This window comes from Hyperolius riggenbachi, chromosome 3 (assembly GCF_040937935.1).
Source record: "Hyperolius riggenbachi isolate aHypRig1 chromosome 3, aHypRig1.pri, whole genome shotgun sequence".
Lineage (NCBI taxonomy): Eukaryota > Metazoa > Chordata > Amphibia > Anura > Hyperoliidae > Hyperolius > Hyperolius riggenbachi.
Window position 1 is genome coordinate 413,742,865 of NC_090648.1, and position 25,823 is coordinate 413,768,687.

General features: G+C 45.1%; 1 protein-coding gene across 1 annotated transcript in view; it reads left to right on the forward strand.

The window, feature by feature from the left end:
• Window positions 1-25,823, forward strand: part of HSPA4 (heat shock protein family A (Hsp70) member 4) — a 92,231-nt gene that overhangs the window by 25,233 nt on the left and 41,175 nt on the right. Inside the window, exons 2-5 of the mRNA XM_068277476.1 lie at window positions 14,523-14,580; window positions 16,898-17,038; window positions 20,286-20,408; window positions 22,047-22,146. Of these exons, the coding sequence (XP_068133577.1) occupies window positions 14,523-14,580; window positions 16,898-17,038; window positions 20,286-20,408; window positions 22,047-22,146 (422 nt within the window). The remainder of the gene's footprint in view (window positions 1-14,522; window positions 14,581-16,897; window positions 17,039-20,285; window positions 20,409-22,046; window positions 22,147-25,823) is intronic.

Sequence of the window (25,823 nt, forward strand, 5' to 3'; positions counted from 1 at the left end):
AGCAGGTACAGAGGGCAGATGTGACACAGAGGGGGGCACAGGAGCGCACAGAGGAGATGCAGGGGACAGAGATGGCACAGTGTTCCGACTTAAGAACAGATTCAGGTTAAGAACGAACCTACAGTCCCTATCTCTTTTAACTGGGGACTACCTGTACTTGTGTGTGTAACAGAGGTCTTTGACATTTCCATGGATACGGCAGGCAACTGCAGATGTAAGCTTTTTTTGAATTGTGCACATTTTTCTCTAAATACAGGTCCTTCTCAAAAAATGTGCATATTGTGATAAAGTTCATTATTTTCTGTAATGTACTGATAAACATTAGACTTTCATATATTTTAGATTCATTACACACAACTGAAGTAGTTCAAGCCTTTTATTGTTTTAATATTGATGATTTTGGCATATAGCTCATGAAAACCCAAAATTCTTATCTCAAAAAATTAGCATATTTCATCCGACCAATAAAAGAAAAGTGTTTTTAAAAAAAAATCAACCTTCAAATAATTATGTTCAGTTATGCACTCAATACTTAGTCAGGAATCCTTTTGCAAAAATGACTGCTTCAATGCGGTGTGGCATGGAGGCAATCAGCCTGTGGCACTGCTCAGGTGTTATGGAGGCCCGGGATGCTTCGATAGCGGCCTTAAGCTCATCCAGAGTGTTGGGTCTTGCGTCTCTCAACTTTCTCTTCACAATATCCCACAGATTCTTTATGGGGTTCAGGTCAGGAGAGTTGGCAGGCCAATTGAGCACAGTAATACCATGGTCAGTAAACCATTTACCAGTGGTTTTGGCACTGTGAGCAGGAGCCAGGTCGAGACACTGCCCCGTTAATTTTTAAAGCGGAATATAATCCAGCATTTCTACTTAGCGATAATAGATTTTTTACTGGATCAGCATTCAAAGGGTTAACAAAGGTTAGAAGCTTCCCTGCCAGCAGAGCTGGACCATCCGAAGTTGTAGATCATGTTATTTTGTTTTTAATTGTATCAAGTGAGGAATGTAAACAAACACTTCTCTGACAGTGCCGGGACTCCTTAAGACCATGAGACAGTCGGAAAGCATTTATGCTTAAGTTAGATGATGAATAAAGCGTTTATGAATAAAATGCAAAGTAAGCTCTCAGAGTAAAAAAAAGTGTACTTTGGGAACGTATCATTTCTAAATGAATAATACTTATGCACAAAAGCAAATATGCTAACCGTATGGCGCATAAAAAGTAGGAAAACCTGTTTTATATTGAAGATATGTCAGGGTTTTATACCGCTTTAATAAACAATGTGGCCCGCAACTAAGACCTTGTTTCAGATTTTGGGCCCTTATGTGATTTAAGTTTGACACCCCTGTTTTAGCAGATCACATTGTTAGTGGGTCTGTTTATTGAAAACTGTTTTATGCTATGACTTTTAACAGTGCCTGCTGTAAAAACTTTCAAACAATAGGTGATATTTGGCAAGCCTGCAACAGAATCAGTTTCTTAGCTAGTGCTAAACATGTTGATAGTTCTGTGTGAAATATTTTGCTGGTTTTGCCCTGCCTTTGTCATATCTTTCTGTAATCCATTTTGACAGAACTGTAAGCATCTGAGACAGATCTGCCACAAATGTCAGATTCAGACAGCGTTTTTATATGAATGCCCTGCTATTCTCTGAGGTGATTTGAGTCAAGCTTCTCTACTATAATCTGTCACACATTGCTCCTGTTGGCGTTTGTTGCTTTTTTGATATAATACATGAATGGAGAAGGAAAGAAACAATTGTAGAAATATTACACTTCAGCTATAGTGTTTCAAATAAGTTCAAATACGGAGACTGGAAGGGTAATTTGATAAATATAAAGGTGCAGTTGCCAAAAAACAGCTGCAATAAAAACGTACAGGGTACATTTCACCAAATGATTTTCAGTCATTGCCAGTGGTTAGCAGTGCTCATCTACTAAATGGCAGTTGAGGCTGCTGTGTTGATAAACATACTGCATGCAGGTTGTGATGAGGCTCAATGTGAACTGAGCCGTTTAAAATGAACTGACTAAAGCGATGCAGAGATTTACAACAGCTAAAATACACATCCCATGATATTATGGCTTCGCCATAAACTTCACAAACTGGTTTCTCTTTGTCCCCTCCAAACCCAACCCCCCCCCCCCCCCCGCCCGCCAAGGTTTTCTACTGGTTCCCTGTCTGTAGCATGCATGCTCCCTCTCCCTGTACATGTATGGATTGCATATCCCACATTGTCATTCAAGTTGCTTGGTGGAAGCCCCAAACTTCTTAAAATACCCATTCCTGTCAGGAAAGTATTGTTAAAGTACACTGTATAGTCATAGACAAGCAATATTTACACACAGGCTTGTAAAGTAAGCTATAAGTTCCTTAACAAAGGAAAGAATCTATCCATTTCACTTGCTTCACACATTTAAATGAGTAATGCATCCTATGTAGCTAAACTGATTCCTTTTATGAAAATGCATGTTAAGTGTGTTGGCTGTGGTGATGAATAAAGTCTCAAATGGCACTCAATACTCTCAACTGAATGTATAATCAAATGTATACTGAAGTTACTGATTGCGGCATATATGTAAAATATCTATGCCTAGACAGGGCTGGGCAGATACTGAGGGCTGAGTCATGCAAACACTGTTGGCAGATTTAGTGTTGAATGGTTTACAATGAACATGCCTCTCCCAGGTCTAGCTTAAGTTGCAATTTTTTATCTGTGCTCATACAGTACATTTCCTAAAGGCTGCTTTTTCTATTCTTGTACACGTCCAAAATAACAAACATTGGGGTTGATGCACAGAAAGCCCATGGCAATATTGCGGTTACTACCACCAGCTGTGTACTGCTGGTTCTGCTATAAGTTCGATCTGCGGTGCTCTAGTATCACGGGTCATGTTATGAGCTTGAATCATTCACTGCTGGGGGCAGGAATTACAATATTGCCATGCTCTTTCTGCACACTGCAATATAACCGCAGCTTTGTGCATCAGCCCCTTTGACTTAACCACTTGAGGACCACAGTCTTTTCGCCCCTTAAGGACCAGAGCCTTTTTCTCCATTCAGACCACTGCAGCTTTCACGGTTTATTGCTCGGTCATACAACCTACCACCTAAAGGAATTTTACCTCCTTTTCTTGTCACTAATACAGCTTTCTTTTGGTGCTATTTGATTGCTCCTGCGATTTTTACTTTTTATTATATTCATCAAAAAAGACATGAATTTTGGCAAAAAAATGACTTTTTTAACTTGCTGGGTGGGAGAAATATCTCTGTAAATGATAATTGTTTGATTTTTTTTTTTTTACACACAATTGTCCATTTACAGAGAGATTTCTCCCACCCAGCATGGGTATGTGTAAAAATACACCACAAAACACATTATACTACTTCTCCTGAGTATGGCGATACCACATGTGTGACACTTTTTTGCAGCCTAGGTGCGCTAAGGGGCCCAACGTCCTAATCACAGGTCATTTTGAGGCATTTGTTTTCTAGACTACTCCTCACGGTTTAGGGCCCCTAAAATGCCAGGGCAGTATAGGAACCCCACAAGTGACCCCATTTTAGAAAGAAGACACCCCAAGGTATTCCGTTAGGGGTATGGTGAGTTCATAGAAGATTTTATTTTTTGTCATAAGTTAGTGAAAAATGACACTTTGTGAAAAAAACAATAAAAATCCAATTTCCGCTAACTTTTGACAAAAAATAAAATCTTCTATGAACTCATCATACACCTAACAGAATACCTTGGGGTGTCTTCTTTCTAAAATGGGGTCACTTGTGGGGTTCCTATACTGCCCTGGCATTTTACGGGCCCAAAACTGTGAGTAGTCTGGAAACCAAATTTCTCAAAATGACGGTTCAGGGGTATAAGCATCTGCAAATTTTGATGACAGGTGGTCTGAGGGGGCAAATTTTGTGGAACCGGTCATAAGCAGGGTGGCCTCTTAGATGACAGGATGTATTGTGCCTGATCTGATGGATAGGAGTGCTAGGGGGGTGACAGGAGGTGATTGATGGGTGTCTCAGGGGGTGGTTAGAGGGGAAAATAGATGCAATCAATGCACTGGGGAGGTGATCGGAAGGGGGTCTGAGGGGGATCTGAGGGTTTGGCCGAGTGATCAGGAGCCCACACGGGGCAAATTAAGGCCTGATCTGATGGGTAGGTGTGCTAGGGGGTGACAGGAGGTGATTGATGGGTGTCTAAAGGTGTGATTAGAGGGGGGAAATAGATGCAAGCAATGCACTAGCGAGGTGATCAGGGCTGGGGTCTGAGGGCGTTCTGAGGTGTGGACAGGTGATTGGGTGCCCGCAAGGGGCAGATTGGGGTCTAATCTGATGGGTAACAGTGACAGGTGGTGATAGGGGGTGATTGATGGGTAATTAGTGGGTGTTTAGAGGAGAGAAGAGATGTAAACACTGCACTTGGGAGGTGATCTGATGTCGGATCTGCAGGCGATCTATTGGTGTTGGTGGGTGATCAGATTGCCCGCAAGGGGCAGGTTAGGGGCTGATTGATTGATGGGTGGCAGTGACAGGGGGTGATTGATCAGGGGGGATAGATGCATACAGTACACGGGGGGGGGGGGAGGGTCTGGGGGGGTAGGTCTGGGGAGAATCTGAGGGGTGGGGGGGTGATCAGGAGGGAGTAGGGGGCAGATTAGGGACTATAAAAAAAAAAAAAATAGCGTTGACAGATAGTGACAGGGAGTGATTGATGGGTGATAAGGGGGGGTGACTGGGTGCAAACAGTGGTCTGGGGGGTGGGCGGGGGGGGGGGTCTGAGGGGTGCTGTGGACGATCAGGGGGCAGGGGGGGGAATCGGTGTGCTTGGGTGCAGACTAGGGTGGCTGCAGCCTGCCCTGGTGGTCCCTCGGACACTGGGACCACCAGGGCAGGAGGCAGCCAGTATAATAGGCTTTGTATACATTACAAAGCCTATTATACCAAGTTCATGCGGCGATCCGGGTGCTAGTAACCCGCCGGCGCTTCCGAACGTCCGGCGGGTTACAGCAAACAGGGGGCGGAGCCAGTCCCCGGCGGCTGATCGCATCACGAATGACAGGATCGCTGCATAGCAACACCCGCAGCCGCCCCAGCCGATGGACGTATTGCGGTCGTTTGGGCCCGGACTTTGCCGCCGCCCATCGGCTGGGGGCGGTCGGGAAGTGGTTAAAGCAGACCCAAACAAATTTTTTTTTTTTTTAAGTTCAAAATATTTAGTTGCACCACTCTGAAACATACAAAGATAAATAAACACTCCTTCAAACCTATGACCATTTCAGTGCATGCTTTTTACCCTTCTCTTTTCATAACTAGGGTTATACTGGGGGCAGCCATTAGCAATTCCTTCTTTGCCGGACACCTTCTACTCTACCAGTTTGCCAGATTCTGTCCCAGCAATATGAAAGGAAGGGAGGGGTTCCTCCAATAAATGTAAAATATTTTATATTTGTCATGCAGTTGAAAAAAGGCTGCTATTTATTATTATTTAGAAAATAGATTTTATTTCTGAAATCTTGTATTCTCAATTTGGATCCACTTTAAATGGAAAGAAGCTCGGGGCTTGTGCACACAAGCCTCGGAAGAAGCGAGGTTCACACCACAACGAAACAGTCGTAAGGCAGTCCACCCTCTGACAATATCACTGTACTTTTGCAAGCATCTTTATTAAAAGCTGCAGTGCCAACCTTCGCAGGCCCAGTAGCGGCTCTATGCTCGGAATCAGATTTGCGCCCACACAGTGGAGAGCCGACAGGGATCTATTTCTGCCTGATCCTACGCCGCTACTGCGCCTGCGCTGGAGCCTTGGAAGGTAAATATTGCAGGCGCTACTGACAAATTGTCGGCTGTTGCTAATGAGGGGCACAGCAAGACCACTGTGGGACAGAGGACGACAGGGGAAGCCTAGTTAGGATCCAGAGGCTTCCCTCTCCTGAGGTACTGTAGGCCCCCCCCACATTTGCTTAGCAATTTTCTTGTGCTCCCATTGATTTAATGCAAATGCGTATGTTTTCATTTGAGTGAGAATCAAATCTCAGCAGTGAAAAAAGGGCACCGTGAATGTTTACGTTCAGCAAAACTCATTCAATCTAAAGATGTGATCAGAACACGGCCAGTGTGAAAGGGTCCTTAACGGTGATGACTGACAGTGCTGCTAGGATAGTAAACGAAGTTTGTGCCTGGAGTGACAATTTAAAGACCAACCCGAATATTTTTTTTATTTTGGCCATGAAAGAGTTTGCAATCTTTTGATGACGATTATTACTGCAGTCTGCCTACCCCCCCCCTTCCCCCTCCATTGCTGAAATTTCTGTTGAAGTCTTGTCAGAACTTCCATGGAGGCTCATATCCCTAACCTGAAAACAAAGGAACAACATTTAAGTTGTTGCCATTGGAGAGATTTCCTCTTTTTACATATTTTCTTTTGCTAACAGAAGCAATATTCCCTTTGTGATAGTATTTGGAACTGCAAAATGATCATTATTAGAAGCTCTGCATTAAGCAATGAGGAACCATGTGGTCATTTTGTAGTAAAATGAATGCAGTGACATTATTGCCACACAGTCAACTCAAATGGATTAAAGCTGGCAGAGAACTGAACACTGCAGAGGGGTGAAATCGAGTAACTAGAAGAAAAGCTTATCAATACAGTTAAGTGCAGTTCCTCATAGTAACCAGTTAGCAGTATTGGTAGCGGTGGCTATTCTAATATAAAGTGAAATGCTTTTTTTCTCTGGGTTACAGAGCTATATACAACCACTGTGCACTTAAAACTGTGATACTGCAGCCCCTGAGCAGTTATGTAACTGTCTTGGAAAGCATGCAAGAAAACAAGGATGTAATGCGGTCTGTGAAATATCAGTCAAATCTAGTGGAAATCTCTCTCTCCCTCTCCCTCCCCAAGAGATTTCCTGCTTAATACTTTTAACAATTACAATATTAATACAACTTAAAAAAATTAAGTGAACCAAAGATGGTTCACTAGAGCTTATTTATTATTTTGGAGACTTCCTTCAGCCTCATGAACATCGTGGCCTCCCTCGCTGTCTTCTTCGGCCCCTCTGTTAAGCTGCTATGATTCCCGGTAATCCGGGCAGTCGCGGCCTTCTGCGCACGTGCACCCCTTCTCATGCTCCAGGGGACGGGGGGCACGCTTGCGGCCGTGCATGCACATAAGACCTCAACTGACGGCGACTGACCAGATTACCTGCAGTTGTAGCACCAGGATGGCGAGGGGAGCCATGCTGCTTATGAGGTATGTATAAAGCTAGGCCAGTATACCATCTCTGGTACACTTTAAAGAGTAACTTCAGCCTAAACAAACATACTGTCATTTAGTTACATTAGTTATATTAATTAAAATAGAGAGGTAATCTCTTACCCACCCTGTTTTAAAAGAACAGGCAGATGTTTGTGATTTCATGGGGGCAGCCATCTTTTTGTTTGAGAAGAGGTGACGAGGAGCATTCAACACAGTTCCAACTGTCCTGTGTCCTGATCACCCCTCCCAGCTGTATGCGCTAGGCAATGAGAACATCAGAAATCCCATCATGCTTTGCACAGAATCGGGGGGGGGGAAATGCCTGGGCATGTGCGGCTGTAATGCCTGTAATGTGCGCCTCATATATTCCAGTGGTGTTATCTGGATACTGAAATTTTCATTTAGAGTAGCTGCATTGTCAAACTAACATTTCCAGATTTTATTAAATCTATTTACACAGTTTATTTGCCTAATAATCCTGCAGGACAGATGCTCTGAGATGAGCTTTTTCAGAACAGCTGGAATCTTCAGTATCTCCCTTATAAATTATACAATGGTGTTTAGAGCTGGTCCATGAGATGACTGCAGCATAAATGGATTCTGCACATTCATGCAGCTTGAAAATTTACCAATTAAATTCCACCTTGGCATAATTTGGTTGATTTTTTTTTTTAAATCTTTATACATGTGCATTATTATGCATCAACTCAGAATTATTTGACTCTTATCACTAATGGCTTCTAATTGGAGGCAGAGGAGGATGCCACATAATTATGCGCAGATGTAGAGCAATCCAGTCTGGATCCACACACTAGTCTAAAAATCTAAGTTCAAAGTTTTTGTAGTAGATGCTTACTGATGCCATCAGGGCAACTCTTAATATAGTAGATGCTTGGGATGGGGTTGTATCGCTTCATGATAAACTGTACCAGCGCATGGAGGGAAAAATAATCCATTCTTTTTCAGGTTCATCAGACATTAAAACCAACCATTTTTAGACCATGTAAGGAACCAGAAAATAAGTTACTCGTTTTAAGTTAGCTAAAAGAATCCCTTTATGATGAATCTTGTAAAGTCTTGTATAATTGTCCCAGTCTGTATACTTTCTGTTAAAGCTGCCATACACTGGTCGATTGCCACCAGATCGACCAGCAGATAGATCCCTCTGTGATCGAATCTGATGGTGTGATCCTACCTTCTAGGTGTCCCCTTTCGGGAAGTATACAAACGGGAGTTTATGCGTTTGTAGTTTTATTTGGCACAAGACAACACGTTTCACAGTCAGAGCCGCTTCCTCAGGTCAATGATGGCGCCTTTAAAATCATAAAAAATACAGTGCTCAGATATAGTCAGATTAAAACTTAAAGGGAAGGTTCAGGGACTGTTTAAAAAAAATAAAAATCCGCATCCACTTAACACTTAGCCCGGAGGACGTCCGATGACGTCAGCGCGCCGCGTGAGGCGCATTTTGGAACGCGGAAGGAGCCCGACCTGGCCGCCGGCCTGGCCAGGTCGGGTCGGCCACCGGAGACCACCGGCAGCCTGCAGAGCTGCGCCGAGGGCACCTCCTGCCTGCCACGGGCTGGAGGAAGCCCCAGGTAAGTGGATGCGGATTTTTAATTTTTTTAAACAGTCCCTGAACCTTCCCTTTAACCATATAACCAGATTAAAACTTAAAATCGTATAGCTTTAAAACACATAATGTGTTTTAAAGCTATATGATTTTAAGTTTTTTTAATCTGGTTATATGATTTTATATTTTCCGTTCTACCGGGCGCCTCCTACCCTTCCCACAAACCTACCCTAACCCCTTCTCTTAGGGGAAGATCTATATCGAAAAGCCTCCGATAGCTCTATTTTTTTGGGGCAGCGACCAAGAACAAAGGCCGAGTGGGAACGGCATTTCCCCACAAGCAAAAACGAGTGGTTGTCTCACCCAGCAACTTACTTTTGTAAATATAAAATCTACTGTACTTACTAAATATCCCCGTACCAACTAACACATATTACACCAGTTTGGGCTCCCGGACCTCCTGTGCTTTCTCTTCCTCTACCTCTACGTCTTAGAGAGACACTGAAGTGAAAGAAACTGATTTTTCTATGTAGTACAGCTAAGAAATAAAAATTAGGAGCAGAGATGCAAGTCTTTTAATATTGTTTCCAGTACAGGAAGAGTTAAACTCCAGTTATCTATACAAAAAAGCCATTGAGCTCTACGACTTTAAGGGCTGGTGCACACCAAAACCCGCTAGCAGATCCGCAAAATGCTAGCAGATTTTTAAACGCTTTTTTTTATTTTTATGAGGCGTTTTGCTAGCGTTTTGCGGATTGCTGCTGCGGTTTTCAGTATAGTAGATTTCATATATTGTTACAGTAAAGCTGTTACTGAACAGCTTCTGTAACAAAAACGCCTGCAAAACCGCTCTGAACAGGCGTTTTTCAGAGCGGTTTGCGTTTTTCCTATACTTAACATTGAGGCAGAAACGCATCCGAAATCCAAAAAATGCCTCACCCAGGCATTTTTCGTTTCTGCAAAACGCCTGCCGCTCTGGTGTGCACCACCCCATTGAGATACATTGACCAAGCAGATCCGCAGCCGCAAGCGGATCTGAAAACGCCCAAAAAGCCGCTCGGTGTGCACCAGCCCTAAAAGTTGCAGAGAGCTTCGTCTTCTGAAGCTTGTTATCTCAACTGTCAATCACTTTTTTTTTTCTCCCTCTCCAGAGGAAAGGTCAATAGTTTGCAAGACTGCTTTGTAAGATATTTAAAATGCTGAGTAGTGTGTAAACTGCTATTAGAGAATGATGCAATGTTATAAAAAAAACACTATATAACTGAAAATAAAAATGAGAATTTTTTTTTATTTTTTTTGCTACTAATACTTCTAGTATTTATCCGTACTACACAACCAATTCATTATATCATTATTTTTTTTTTTTTTTTTTGTGCTTCATTGTCTCTTTAAGGGCTAGCTCTTCTGGCCTTAAGATATAAAATACCCGCCTTGGGTTCTCTTTAAGAGAACACAAAGGCATGTTCTGTGCATAATTACATGCCTCTGTGTCTCTATTGCTGCCTCTAGTCCCCCCGGGGTCTGCTGTGCCCACCCCCCCCCCCCCGTAAAAAGCGCCCGGCTAGCGACAATCTCCTTGTCGCTAGCCTTCTATTTACTTGCAGCCTGTCAATTTCGCGCGTCCCTGCTGACATGAGCTTCCTCCAATCAGCAGCTAAGCCGTGGCCCAGAAAGTACCTCCTAGGCACTGGGAAGAGCAGGCCACACCCACTATACTAAAGAAAATTGCTGTTCTGGCCAGTAAGAGAAAAGTCCATAGCACCAGGCATTGCTGCCTCTTTTTCATGTTTGCTTTTTTTGAAATGTGTACAGGTATCCCTTAAAGGGTATCTTCAGCTTAAACAAACATACTGTCATTAAGTTACATTAGTTGTGTTAATTAAAATCGATTGGTAACATAATCTCTTACCCACCCTGTTTTTAAAGAACAGGCAAACGTTTGTGATTTCATGAGGGCAGCCATCTTTTTGGTTAATTGGAGGTGACAGGGAGCATGAGACACAGCTCCTGTGTCCTCTGACCCTCCCAGCTGCGTGCACAAAACTGCAGACGTCCCTTTAAGCTTTGCACAGCATCAGGGGAAAAATGCCCGGGCAGTTTTCTTCTGTGCAGCTAAAGATGAGGCTTGGGTAAGAAAAAGAGAGTTCTGATGCTGTGAAACTGTTAAACACCAAGCCTTTTCAGTGCTGCTGAGTAATTTGTAGTCTTGAGGTTCACTTTAAAGAGGAGCTGTCAGCCATACTATCTCAGAAAAAACCACACATATATAAGTAGATACTTGTTCTACTTGCATAACATACTGTATGTATTGCACTGTGCACATTTTGATTTTAGTGATTTTTCTGCAGTAAAACAAGAGAAAATCCTTCTTAGCATCTCCCAATTTAACTGTGGCTATTTTGAAGCCAATCCTGATGTAGTTTCCTTCCTTATGCTGGGAAATTATCAATCGAGCCGCTGATGGCTCGATAATTTCCGACCTGTCCGATACCCCGCCGGATTGATTCTGTGCTCGATACAGGTGGGGAGAACAAAAGAAAATGCACGGAAGATTAGTAAATGCCCGTGGGGACAAGCGGGAATCGATCCGTGGGGACGAGCCGGTATTGAGCCAGCGGCTCGATTCCGGTGCATAAACGCACAGTGTATTCTGTGCATTACTCTCCTCTGCCCGATTTGCCCACCCTTTACTATAGAAAGTGCATTGTCTCAGCATGAGAAATATTGGCCAATCAGAGAGGAACAGAGATGTGGGAGGGGAAAACAGGAGGGAAAGAGGCTTCAGCCAATCAGGCTGCATTAGTTGTCTGAGGGGAAGTAGAGAAGCAAAAAAAGGACAACCCAGCATGCCCTGCGACTACCTTTTTGTGTACCAAATAAGTCAGGTGAACTGAGGAATGATATGAACAAGAAAAGTAATATTGATTTTAACTTTTGGATTGCCTGGTTAGCATCCTTACTTGTTTACCAGACAAAAATAAAGAATTGATTTTTGATATTATGCCCGACAGTTACACTTTAACATATGCAGGTTGGTTGTTTGCCAATAGTCATGCTGGAAAATTGCACCCTGCTGCTATTTTGTTCCCCACTGCAGCTCACTTAAACTTTTGCCTCCCCATGTAGCAGAAAATTAAGTTGAAAACAGTTTGTGTATGGTAATAATTTCTAGTAACCAAAGTTGGGAGTGTGGCATGTGTACTGAAAAAAGATAATTTACATTTGGCCAGGGTTGGTAACTTGGTGTTACCTGTGGCATATTAATAATCCATCAGCTGAGTAGCTATGGAATGTGGAAGTAGCTTGCAGTTCATGTTTCTGGACCATTTCAGAAAGCCATCTCTGGCTTGTCAGAGTTCCTGTTCTTTGTCAATCTGTTTCAAGTACAGTTGAATACACAGCCTAATAGTTCTTAATGGAGATGCAGACAATCTGAAGCTGAGCCATGGACCATAAGAGACTTGTACCATAAGCCTCTTTCGCTTCTCTTCCATAGCTACTATGCTTATTGCTTTTTGCAATATCTTGGGTCTATTCAGTAAGAAGTCCTTGGGCAAGACTTCCTAACACTGGGGGGAGGGGGGGGGGGTCCTTTAGCACACCTTAGTAGCTGCACTCTTGAGTGCTTTGAGTCCAATAGGAGAAAAGCGCTATACAAATCATAGAAAATTGTTACAGGGCTTATCTACTAGAATTCTAATCCAATAACCTTATCAGCTGGTAACACTCTAGCAGCAGTTTTGCTGCAAGGGGTTTAAACTTAAAGGGCACCTGAAGCAAGTAAAATTATTTAAAATACACATGACGTAGCTGCAAATTAATATTACATACTAACCTCACTGTTCCTCTCAGAAGCTCACCATTTTCTTCTTACAGTGATCCCTTCCAGTTCTGACAATATTTTGTCAGAACTGAAATATACCAGTTGTTGTCAGTTATTATATATCAACAGCTATCAGTTACAACTGAATGTGCAAGGTAATGTCCATGCTTCCCTATCACTCAAGTGGGTGATATTACAGTTTAACAGTGTGCTGACCAGGAAGCTGTTATGGGGTAATGGCCATTTTTAAAATGGAGGACAGAGAATTCCATTGATCAGTGGACAAACAGGACGCAGGAGAGGAGAAAGATTGAGAAGTAGACTACACAGGATGTAAGTATGACCTGTGTATGGGTATTTTGACTTTTTTTATTTTCAGGTTAGGTTCTCTTTTTAAGAGGGTTGTTTTTTTCATGGGCGTTTCGGAAACTGTCTGGGTGGAACATCGCTGCATGTTTAACCACTTGACGACCACCGTGTTAACCCTACCCCCCCCCTTCCCTAACGACCAGGCTGTTTTTTGCTGTACTGGGCTGTGCAGGCTTTTCAGCCTCCTGCACAGCCCAGCTATGGAGCCCAGCGCTCGGACTCCCCTCCTTTTTTTTTTTTTTTTTTGTCCCTAAGGGGACATGCCGCCTGAGGTGTCCGATTGCTGTGGCCTCTATGAGACTCTCTCCCTCACCTCCGTCTTCTGAATTGGAACAGGACGGCGATACGTCCTGTTCCGCCTCTCATAAGCATCAGCCTATGAGAGGACGGCGCTCCCCGGCCAATTAGAGGCCGGGGATCGTCTATCTCGTACAGCGCTGCCGGGGACCGCAGCGATGTATGGATGTAAACAAAGGGGATATCTTTCCCCTTTCGTTTACAAACAGCCTGCTAGCCGCAATCAGCAGCTAGCAGGCTAATCACAGAACTCCGTTCTGTGAAGTGGCAGGGAACGATCACACGTGTGCTGCCGTTCCCTGGGAAACTGCAGCCCCAGGACTTGATGCCAATTGGCGTTAGGCGGTCCCCAAGAAGTTAAGAACCAGGGCCTAAAGGAAACCTCAAGTGAGAGGGATATGGAGGTTGGCCATATTTATTTTCTTCTAAAGTGAACCAGAGACGAAGCACCTTCATGTATTTTACCATATATATCAATGGGAACATTAGAGAAAACACCTACCCTGCTCTGTTTCATTCTTCACTGCTCAGCCTGCTTCCTACCAGCCCTGATAAAATCCTAGACTGACCAATGAGTCCAGCTTTGCTCAGGAATCATTATAGCTGAGTCTGTCTTCTCTGTATTTTCAAGCCCAAGCCTGCCTACTTGTGGCTCTGCTATAATGACTGAGCTATGATTCCTGAGCAAAGCCAGACTGAATGCTCAGCCCGGGATTTTATCAGGGCTGATAAGAAGCAGGCTGAGCAGTGAAGGATGAAACAGAGCAGGGTAGGTGTTTTTTCTAATGTTCCCACTGATATATATGGTAAAATACATGAGGGTGCTTAGTCTCTGGTTCACTTTAAACGATGCAAATTGCCTCGCTGTCTTGGGGGTGTGTACACACATCCAGTTTTGATTGCCGTTTTACCACCTCCATGTGTAGTATGAGAGCTAACCTACCTAATCAGTTCATAGTCTTCTAGTCTTCTAAATCTGTTGGCCCTCATTCTACATAGGAGTAATAAAATTGGCCAACCCAAATTGGATGTGTATGCACCCTTACTGATCCTCTACTTCTAGTAGTTTGTCATAGACCATGAACAGTCCTGCAGAGCATCCAGACCTGTACAACAGAAAGCAATCAAATGATTAAATGAGTACATGTTTGCTGTTTCTATTTATTTTAACTTAATCATGTATGTGTCTTTACAGATCATGTATTTCATTTGGGCCTAAAAACAGATCAATTGGAGCAGCAGCAAAAAGCCAGGTAAGTTCAGAAATATCATGCTGTTGTGGAATTTCTGTGGCTACTCTTTGTTGAGCTGTATTTCATCTTTCCTCCCATATATAAGATCGAGTGGTCAAAAAGGCTCTATTTACCAACCAGTCAGAAGGCAGCTGTCCTTTGCTTACTTGCTTTGGCCTGATAACATTTGCTATTTGATGGGTTACTATAGAACAGCTGTATCATAGTCATTTTTGCTAGGGATGGTCAATGAGCTGAAAAATTGGTCGTACCATTGGTCTAGCACCATACAAAATAAATGGGATACAGTTGGGGACATCAAACTTGGAGAAGGACTTAGGAGTACTCATCGACAACAAGTTAAATAATCGTACTCCATGCCAAGCCGATGCAGCTAAAGCTAACAAAATTTTGGCATGCATTAAAAGGGAAATAAAAACTCGAGTTGCTAGCGTAATATTGCCTCTGTTTAACTCTCTAGTAAGGCCACATCTGGAATATGGAATTCAGTTCTGGGCACCACATTACAGGAAAGATATTGCAGTCTTAGAGCAGGTGCAGAGACTAGCAACAAAATGGATACGTCGGATGGAAGGTCTCACTTACCAAGAAAGGTTAGATAAACTGTGTTTATTTAGTCTAGAGAAAAGATGCCTTAGAGGGGATCTTATTAACATGTATAAATACATCCAGTGGGCAATATAATAGCTTGACGGATGAGCTTTTTGTCCCTAGGCCTTCTCAAAGGTTTTAAGGACATGATCTGCGCATGGAGGAAAAACGTTTTAGCCATTTATTTAGGAAAGGGTTCTTTACAGTAAGTGATTAAGTTGTTGAATGCATTGCCACAGGAAGTAGTTATGGCAAATTCTATACCGGCATTTTAAGGGGGTTTAGATGCTTTCCTTGCGTTGAAAGACATCCATGGCTACAAATTCAATTACTAGGTAATGCCCAATGATGTTGATCCAGGGATTTTATTTGATTGCCATCTGGAGTCGGGAAGGAATTTTTTCCCTTTTGGGGCCAATTTGGACCATACCTTGTAATTTTTTTGCCTTCCTCTGGATCAACAGGGATATGCGAGGGATCAGGCTGGTGTTTTTACTTTGTTCTCTGGTTGAACTCTATGGACGTATGTCTTTTTTCAACCCAAATAACTGTAAAATTGTTCGGTGTTGATACAGGATAAGACCTGGAACCCACTAGAGCTTTTTTTTAAGCACTTCGGTAGTGATTTTTCCAAAATGCTCTGCCAATGTAAATGGATGGGACAGATTCCGCTAGAGCAATTGCGATTTAAAGAAAATCTGTAACGAAAAAAACTCCCCTAGGGGGTACTCTCCTCAGGTGGGGGAAGCCTCTGCATCCTCCGTCCTCCTCTGTCCCACAGTGGCAGCGAAAATCCTCTCGGAGTGGCGGCGATGATGTAAATATTTACCTTTTTGGCTCCAGCGCAGGCGCGGTATCCGCCCCTTACCACGGAGATAGGCTGAAATAGCCGATCTCCGTCGGGCCGCTCTACTGCGCAGGCGCAAGTCGACCTGTGCAGTAGAGCGGACCCGACGGAGATCGGCTATTTCCCCCTATCTCAGTCAGAAGAGCCGAAACGCCTCCGCTGGAGCCTGGAAAGGTAAATATTGAACAGGCTGTCGGATCTGTCGGGCCGGCTTTGAAGGGCTGCAGCGAGACCCCTGTGGGACAGAGGACGACAGGGGAAGCCTCATTAGGATTCGGAGGCTTCCCCCTCTGAGGTGAGTACCCCCCCCCCCCCGGGACGTTTTTCTTGTTAGTGTCTCTTTAAGGAATTTGCAATTGCAGGACATGCAGCTTTTTGGGAGCGTTTCCAGTCTAATGAATTGTATAGGAGTGGTGAAATCGCTTCCAAAATCACTTGCTCTTCCTAATGGGTTCCAGGCTGTATGCAGAACTTGCATGCAAATTTTATGTGGCTTGAAAATGCACCAGTCGAATTCGGTCAAGGGAGAATCTGATTGGTCCACTTTTAAGCTGCATAAATTTGCATGGAAGATCTGCATACTCCCTGTCAACTTGAAGTATTTAGCATCTCATTGACCTGTATTTTGAACAGGTTTCCCTTCATATGACAGATTGCCGTTGATGTGTTTTATATTTTACAGAAAAAATATATTTGGATAATTGTAATGTTTTGTTATAGAAGCAGGCAATACATGTAACATTCTGTCCTCACTAATAACCCTGTCAGTTAATCTTGTACATTTTGGTTACTCATTTCCTTTCTGAAGCTTCTTATATTTCCTCTTGCTAATCACCGAGCCTAAAACTTGCTGAGTAGTTTTTCCCTGCTTTCCTCTAGGTCATTTCTAATGCCAAGAACACACTGCAAGGCTTCAAAAGGTTCCATGGGCGAGCTTACACTGACCCCTTTGTGCAGGCTGAGAAGCCAGGTCTGGCCTGTGAGCTGGTTGAGCTGCCAACAGGCGCTGCTGGTATCAAGGTAATAGAAATACCTGTGTGTTGATTAACATAACTTGTTCAGTTGGCCGTTTATTACTGGTTTTAAATTGAAGCTGAACTTGAAATAAACAACATCAAACACGTATTGACGCAAAGAACAGATTTGCATGTCTTTTCACAATCAACTGGATGATAAATATTAGTCAATCTTGTTCTATAATCTAAAAAGTCACTGCCTGAAGGAGCAGCCATTACCCCTTTATTGCATACAGAAGATGTACTTACCGTATTTTTCGCCGTATAAGACGCTCCGGCATATAAGACGCACCCAGATTTAGAGGGCAAAAATCAGGAAAAAAAGAAAAAACTAAACCTAGGTGTGTCTATGATGCAGGGGCGTTTTAAGGACTTTTTACCTCCCCCTTTCCAGTTACATTACATACTATTACACCACATATGGGGACAGTGTTATGTGCTGTGTCCCCCTGTGCCTGCTGTGTCCCCCTGTGCTGTGTCCCCCTGTGCCTGCTGTGTCCCCCTGTGCTGTGTCCCCCTGTGCCTGCTGTGTCCCCCTGTGCCTGCTGTGTCCCCCTGTGCCTGCTGTGTCCCCCTGTGCCTGCTGTGTCCCCCTGTGCCTGCTGTGTCCCCCTGTGCCTGCTGTGTCCCCCTGTGCCTGCTGTGTCCCCCTGTGCCTGCTGTGTCCCCCTGTGCCTGCTGTGTCCCCCTGTGCCTGCTGTGTCCCCCTGTGCCTGCTGTGTCCCCCTGTGCCTGCTGTGTCCCCCTGTGCCTGCTGTGTCCCCCTGTGCCTGCTGTGTCCCCCTGTGCCGCCTGCTGTGTCCCCCTGTGCCGCCTGCTGTGTCCCCCTGTGCCGCCTGCTGTGTCCCCCTGTTCCGCCTGCTGTGTCCCCCTGTTCCGCCTGCAGCCCCCTGTTGTGGCAGTGTCCCCCTGTTGTGGCAGTGTCCCCCTGTTGTGGCAGTGTCCCCCTGTTGTGGCAGTGTCCCCCTGTTGTGGCAGTGTCCCCCTGTTGTGGCAGTGTCCCCCTGTTGTGGCAGTGTCCCCCTGTTGTGGCAGTGTCCCCCTGTTGTGCCAGTGTCCCCTATTGTGCCAGTGTCCCCTGTGGCAGTGTCCCCCTGTTGTGGCAGTGTCTCCCTGTTGTAGCAGTGTCCCCTGTGGTAGCGTCCCCTGTGCCTGTGGCCCCGTTGTCCGTGTGTCCTCCAGTGCCGGTGTCCCCCTGTGCAGGTAGTGTGAGTACACATACATTACCTGCTCCTGCCGCCGCGCTCCTGGCTCCCCGATCCTCTTCTTCCATCTACCGCTGCCCGCTGCTGCCCCCGCCGAACATCGCTGGCCGGTCTTAGCCGCATGGATACGCTATCAGCACACCACGAGCCGGGTCACGCATGCCGCCGAACAACGCTGGCCGGTCCTAATTATCCGCGCAGGGATACGCTATCAGCGTGCGCCGGGTCACACATGCGTATGCGTGACCCCGGCGCACGTGGTGTGCTGATAGTGTATCCCTGCGCGGCTAATTAGGACCGGCCAGCGTTCGGCGGCATGCGTGACCCCGGCACGTGGTGTGCTGATAGCGTATCCCTGCGGCTAATTAAGACCGGCCAGCGATGTTCGGCGGGGGCAGCAGCGGGCAGCGGTAGATGGAAGAAGAGGATCGGGGAGCCAGGATTGGAGCCAGGAGCGCGGCGGCAGGAGCAGGTAATGTATATAGTGCTTCCCTGCGCACCTCTGCATCCCGAAATCCGTACCTTCGCCGCATAAGACGCACCCACTTTTCCCCCAACATTTTGGGGAAGAAAAAGTGCGTCTTATATGGCGAAAAATACGGTAATTGCAGCGGTCTTCAGACTACCTCCCCTATCCTGTTCTATGCTCTTAACGTACAGCAAACAAGATGATGTACACATCTAAGAATATCCCTGAGTGAATTACGGTAACACTGCAAAATAGGGGGGGGGGGGGGGGTTAGAGGTGCTTCTGTGGGTGGGAATAGGGGGTGTCTGTGGATGTTTTGTGGAAGGTGTCACATCATTGTGCCTACCTTTGTGCTTCTACAGTGCCTTTTAATTGTGCCAGAGACGAGTAAAAGAACAATGTATACATACCTGGGACTTCCTCCAGCCCCTTCAGGCTGGTCAGTCAGTCCGCGCGCACTCCCGTCGCCTGGCGCGTTCTGTCCTTGTGCAGGCACAGAACTCTGGTGACAAGGGTGTGATGGTTTGTGCTCAGCCAGGCAGGCACCTAGAGGAGGATCCATGTGGTGTAGGAAGAGGGCGAGGCACCAATGAGCCTCAAGATGGTAGGAGGAAGTCCCAGGTATGTATACTTTTTTTTTTTTTTTTTTTTTTTTTTTGTCTCTGGTTTGCTTTAGGGCCCTTTCACACCAGAGGGCTTTTTCGGCGTTTTAACGCCACGGCCGAAGTTGGCGTTTTCCTAGGTAAAAGAAAGTCCATAGACTTTCATTTTACCATTCACACTAAACGCTGCGTTTTGGAGTGTTGCGTTTCAACGCTCCCAGTCGCTTTTTCTGGGCCTACCGCAGCGTTTCTCATTACAATTGATTGTAATGTATAGGCATTAAAACGCCTTGAAAACGCCTGCAGCCAAAACGCAGCGTTTTAGCCTTTCACCGCTGCCTGTAGTGTGAAAGAGCCCTTAACGGCAGGCTACATTGCTTTAGGAAAGTAGGGCATTTGACGCATGACTACGGTTTTATATTTCATTTATATTGTGCTCTTATCGCTGAAAAATATCTGGTCTAACTTTTTTTTTTTTTTTACATTTCATGTACAATTTTAACACTCACATTAAATGGGCACTGTAGTGAACTGCTGGCCAGCAGCCTGCAGGTCAAGTTACTGACGGGAAGGTGGGGGGGGGGGGGTGCGCGACACACAGATGTAGCTAAATGTTTCTGTTATCCTCTTGCTAGCAGTGTTTCAGCTGCCTTCAGTTAAAGCTGTCCCCCCCCCCCCCTCATATACCTGGGTGCCATGCTGACAATACAAACTTTGTTTTTGACCATTGCTTTAGGCCCTGGAGGGGGATGGGTTTTTTTTTTTTTTTTTTTTTTTTTTTTTGGTAAGTGTCCCTCATCAGCTTTGGATAAATATTATGTAATTAGAATTTTGTAAAATGTTCTTTTAAAACAAATAAGTGGGATCCAGCCAGGACCCCAGCATAGTAAATAATGTTGACAAGCTAGGCTTAGTATATAGATTTCATTTAGCCAATGCAGGTCTGTATTTAATGCTACAACTTTGAACGTTTAGGTCATGTATTTGGAGGAGGAAAAGAACTTTACTACTGAACAGGTGACTGCAATGCTACTGACCAAGCTGAAAGAAACTGCAGAGAGCGCATTGAAGAAGCCTGTGGTGGACTGTGTGGTTGCAGTAAGTAACTTGCTAATTAAGAAGTAATATGTTTATGTGGACTCTACAGCACATATATTCTATAATGCTGATAACATAGAAGTCCTAAGACTCCATATACATTATACTATTGTATTGCTTTATTAAATGGCTGAGTTATGGCAGTGTACTTGATGACTTCTTATTCACACTACAGTTTCTGACCCCCTTTTTAGTTAGCTTCTCCTTCTCCCCAATAGAAGTTGGCCGTTGTGACCCCAGGGTAAATTAGCCCACTCTCACACAATAGGTAGCCTTGTGTGCCCCAATATTGACACCCCCCAATTTAAGGTGCCCGGTGTGCCCCAGTATTAGCAGGCCCCTTCCCAGTTCAAGTTGAACTGTGTGCCCCAGTATTAGTTGACCCATAAATACACATTTGACAGCATTCCCCCACAAAATACACATGATGTGGAAGCGTTTCCCCACAATATACAGGATGTGACAGTTTCTCCACAAAATACACAAGACGCGGCAGTGTTTCACCACAAAAACACATGAATAAAAACATAAGCACACCTCACGATCCCCAAAAAACCCACATTATCAGCATTTCCTCCATAAAACCTGAATGAAAATAAAGTTATGATGACTCCCTTCCTAGGTCCTCCAGCATTGCTCCCTTGTTTGTTTTTATTATAGCAGTTACAGATGTTAATCTCCCTTGTTGACAGGTAGTGATGGCACAAACTGTTCGACAGTGAACCATACACCATTTACCTAGTTCCGGGAGCGAACTGCAGTAGTAGTGTGCAGGCACTGGCTCAGCGGCAGGAGTCCGTTAGCACTCTGCACATGCGCACTACGCAGTGCACATGTGTAGAACACTACCTGCCGCGAGCTTGTGATCAATGGCTTGCCGCCTGTGCGCTACTGCTGCAGCCCGATCACCCACCCAGAAGTAGCTAGATGTTGAACAGTTCATACCATCACTATTGACAGGCTAACGGAAAATGGCCACCGGAGCCCAGTACTGAAGACCCCAATGCTGGGTCTCTGCCATTTTCCTGTAGCCTGTCTGCCGAACCACAGAGACTCCCGCAGCCATCCCTAGGAACTGGTGAGCTGTTGCTGATGAACTGGCACAGTGTCTGTAGGAAGCTACATCGTCAGTTCATCTACAGGGGGCAAGATGCACTCAATTTGGCCCTGAATTGTTGGGCCAGTTTAGACAGGCAAACGGGCCGCGGACCATAGTTTGCCCACTCCTGTACTAACTGAAGGTTGTAACTATGCATAGATTCTGACGCACATGTGGGCGGTGGCTTAGTGCAGTGGTTGTGGTGTGTGCATTGCACATGCTATTATTTTGAGAATCGTGGTTTTCTGGTTTAAAACTAAAATACCTTTTTGTTTTATGAAAATTGGCTTTCAGTGTTTTTAAATTTGTTTGCATTTCCTGTCAGTGTTGGTATATAAAATATATATTTATATGGCTAGTGTGGATCAGGAATTGGACAATTATGAAGTTATCTGAAATGTGGCTATTGAGTTTAACTTTTCCATTGCAAAGGGATGTAACCTGTATATGCCGTGTCACTACAGGCGTAAGCTTGTCTGTACTCTCTCACATGTAAGAAAGTGTAACGTGATGTGCTGTCCTGTGTTCCTTTATTCCAGGTTCCATGCTTTTTCACTGATGCAGAAAGGAGGTCTGTAATGGATGCTACACAGATCGCAGGTCTCAACTGTCTACGGCTAATTAATGAAACTACTGCAGGTAACAGATGACAGAAACAAATGAGTGCCCTGACTATCTGGAAAGGCAAAGTACTGAATTTTCTGTATGCTTTCAGAGCAATTGATGTTTTCTGTCTAATCACAGTAATCCTTACGCTATGTTACTGGTTTTCGTTTTTTTTCCTGGCTAGTACTCAGTACTAGTCAGACTAGCGCTTTACTGGCTTATATTTTATTCAGATGAAAGGCTCGGCCTATTGAAAACTGATATTTCAGCTTTGGGCAGTGGATTGAGTTGCATACTCTCCCATATTCTTAGCAGCCTGGCTATGTTGTATTGCAGAGTGGGCTCACGCATACTGAGTTTTTTTTTTTTTTTTCAAATATCATGTAATCTTGTCTTATGCGTCTCCGATATTTCAACCTTGGCCATTACAGGGTGCATAACTACAGTGTTCACATTTCAGTGCTGAATTCATTGCTCTGTTTCCTTGTAATAATGGTTACTGCACTCTGTTAAAAGTTCTTAGAAAATGCTGAAGCCGAGATAGGTCTGCTGAATGCAAGCTACTATTATTGCTTAGATAATCACAGCAGCACTCCTGAACAGTGTCTGGTATGTAAGCAGTAATCTTTTACAGGCCTTTAATGCTGGGCACACACGGCTCGATTTTGCTGCTCGCTCGATTCCGCAGGCTATTCTCTTCCGCTCGTTTTTCTTATGTTTTTCCATTGTGTTCAATGCGGAATCGAGCGGCGAGACGATCAGGCGGGAGATCGAAAGTGTCGGAAATTATCTATCAAGCCATCTAAATGGCTCAAACACGAACAGTGTATTCCCAGCATACGGTAAAAAATAACTGGCTAAAAGACCAGTTTCAGTTTCTCAATTTTGCTACCAGGGAGTATTGCCTCCTGTGGTGTATAACAGGCTTGAACCAAGCTGATGAGGCTCATTCGGTATGAACAGTACTGTCTATGGGTTCTTGGTCCTTACAGAAACCTGCCTTTCTGAAAGCAGAAGTTTACAGAACAAGAACCCATACACTACATATCTCATAAGCCTACTTGGCTTGGTCCTAACAGCCTGTTAAAGTTCTCATATAAAATGCTTTGTAACTGACCTGTTATATCATTACTGTCAGGGGTGTAGCAATAGGGGTTGTAGAGGTAGCCACCGCATCGGGGCCCTTGGGCCAGAGGGGGCCTGAAGGGTCCTCCCTCAACTACAGTATTAGCTCTGTGTCCTGTGCTCATAATAATCAATTCTATAGATACTTTGAATAGTGGTAATCGTTAACTAACTGTTCTCCATCCCCTTCTTGCACCTCTGACAGTTTAGTTGCCATTTGGCAGGTTTTGGTGTGCAGTATCAATTGCTATGTATAAAGTGCTTGGGGGGGGGGCCCATTGTAAAACTTGCATTGGGGCCCACAACTCCTTAGCTACACCACTGATTACTCTCTACCCTTTTTTTTTTTTTTTCTTCTTCTTTTTTTTTTTTTTTTATTAAAGAAAATATTCTGGCACTAGTGCTTTGGAGGCAGGTGGTCATAATGCAGACGTAGTTAAAGTGAACCCATCAGGCTTTCGTGTGGGGGAGCTGGAGGGGAGGGTATCCCTATACACAGACGACATGGAGTTGTACTTAGAAGACCCTAATAACCCTATTAAGGATATACTTGAGATATTTGATTCTTTCTCCCTGATATCAGGCTTGCAGGTTAACTGGAGCAAGTCTAAATTACTCCCTCACCCAGTGTACCTTAGCATGTACCCAGGGCAGTTTCTAGGCCAAAATGCACCCAGGGCGAGGGTTAAAATTGCGCCCCCCCCCCCCGCGAACCCGGGTATACATGTCCGCAGTGTAGGTTAGCCAGGTCTAGTTGCACTCAGTATAGGTAGCCAGCTATAGGTCCCCCCCAGTATAGGTAGCTAGGCATAGTATAGGTAGCCAGGCATAGGTGCCTCCAGTATAGGTAGCCGGTATAGTTGCCCCCAGTATAGGTAGATAGGCAGGTGCCCCCAGTATAGGTAGATAGGCAGGTGCCCCCAGTATAGGTAGATAGGCAGGTGCCCCCGGTATAGGTTAGATAGGTAGGTGCCCCCAGTATAGGTTAGATAGGTAGGTGCCCCTAATATAGGGAGTCAGAATAGTTGCCCCCATCCTAGGTTAGATAGGTGCCCCCAGTATAGGTTAGGTAGGTGCCTCCAATAAAGGTAGCCAGTATAGTTGCCACCAGTATAAGCTAGGTAGGTAGGTGCCCCCAATACAGGTTAGATAGGTAGGGGCCCTCCAGTATAGGTTAGATTAGGTAGGTGCCCGCAGTGTGTTTAGATTAGGTAGGTGCCCCCCAGTATAGGTTAGATTAGGTAGGTGCCCCCCAGTATAGGTTAGATTAGGTAGGTGCCCCCCAGTATAGGTTAGATGGGTAGCTTCCCCCCAGTATAGGTTAGATGGGTAGCTTCCCCCCAGTATAGGTTAGATGGGTAGCTTCCCCCCCGTATAGGTTAGATTAGGTAGGTGCCCCCCAGTATAGGTTAGATTAGGTGGGTGCCCCCCAGTATAGGTTAGATTAGGTGGGTGCCCCCCAGTATAGGTTAGATTAGGTGGGTGCCCCCAGTATAGGTTAGATTAGGTAGGTGCCCCCAGTATAGGTTAGATTAGGTAGGTGCCCCCCAGTATAGGTTAGATAGGAAGCTGCCCCCCCCCCATAATGGAGGGGGCAGCCGCGGGGAGGGCAACACGACCTCTCCCTCCCTCTCCTCTCCGGGCGCCCTCTGTGCTCCCCCCTCCGAGTCTGACTGCACAGGAAGCAATGCTGTGTACAGAGCGCATTAGCGCAACTCACCTCCCTCCCTGGTTCCGATCGCCGCCGGTCTCCTCCTCATAGCCGCTGACACGCTGCTTCCGGGTAAACAGGAAGCAGCGTGTGCATGAGCGGCTATGAGGAGAAGAGGAGACCGGCGGCGATTGGAACCAGGGAGGGAGGTGAGTTGCCCTAATGCGCTCTGTACACAGCAGCGCTTCCTGTGCAGTTAGACTCGGAGGGGGGAGCACGGAGGGCGCCCGGAGAGGGAGGGAGAGGTCAGGCTGCCCTACCCGCGGCTGCGGCTCCCCCCTCCGTTACTGCGCCCACAGTCCTTCGGCGGCCGCACGGCCCAAGAAACAGGCCTGCATGTACCCCACTAGATACTGTTACTAAAGTTAAATACTTGGGCGTTTGGGTATCTAACAACACTTTAGACTTTTATCAAGACAATCTCCTTCCATTAATACAAGAAACGAAACATAAACTTTCAGAGTGGAAATGCCTTCCTTTGTCCCTTTATAGGCAGAATTAACTTAATAAAAATGAAACTTTTGCCCAAATATACCTCCCTATTCAGAAATTCTTCTATATGCTTAACTAAAAATTTCTTTGCACAATTAAATTCACTGGTTAGCAGCTTCATTCGGAACAATAACAACCCCCCCCCCTCCCCCCACATCAGTCTCTGGAAACTACAATGACTTTGGATGAAAGGAGGGCTTGCCTTCCCTAACGCTTACAAATATTTTATAGCTAGTCAGTTGGTGGCTCGCTCAAGACAAATCCAACTCTTCCATGATGTTGGAAGCGACACACTTGGGCTCCTACGAGGCTCTTGCGCAAGTTCTATATAGGGGATTGAGCGCACCCTACCCTTTAACACCTAACATGAGTTAAGGCCTGG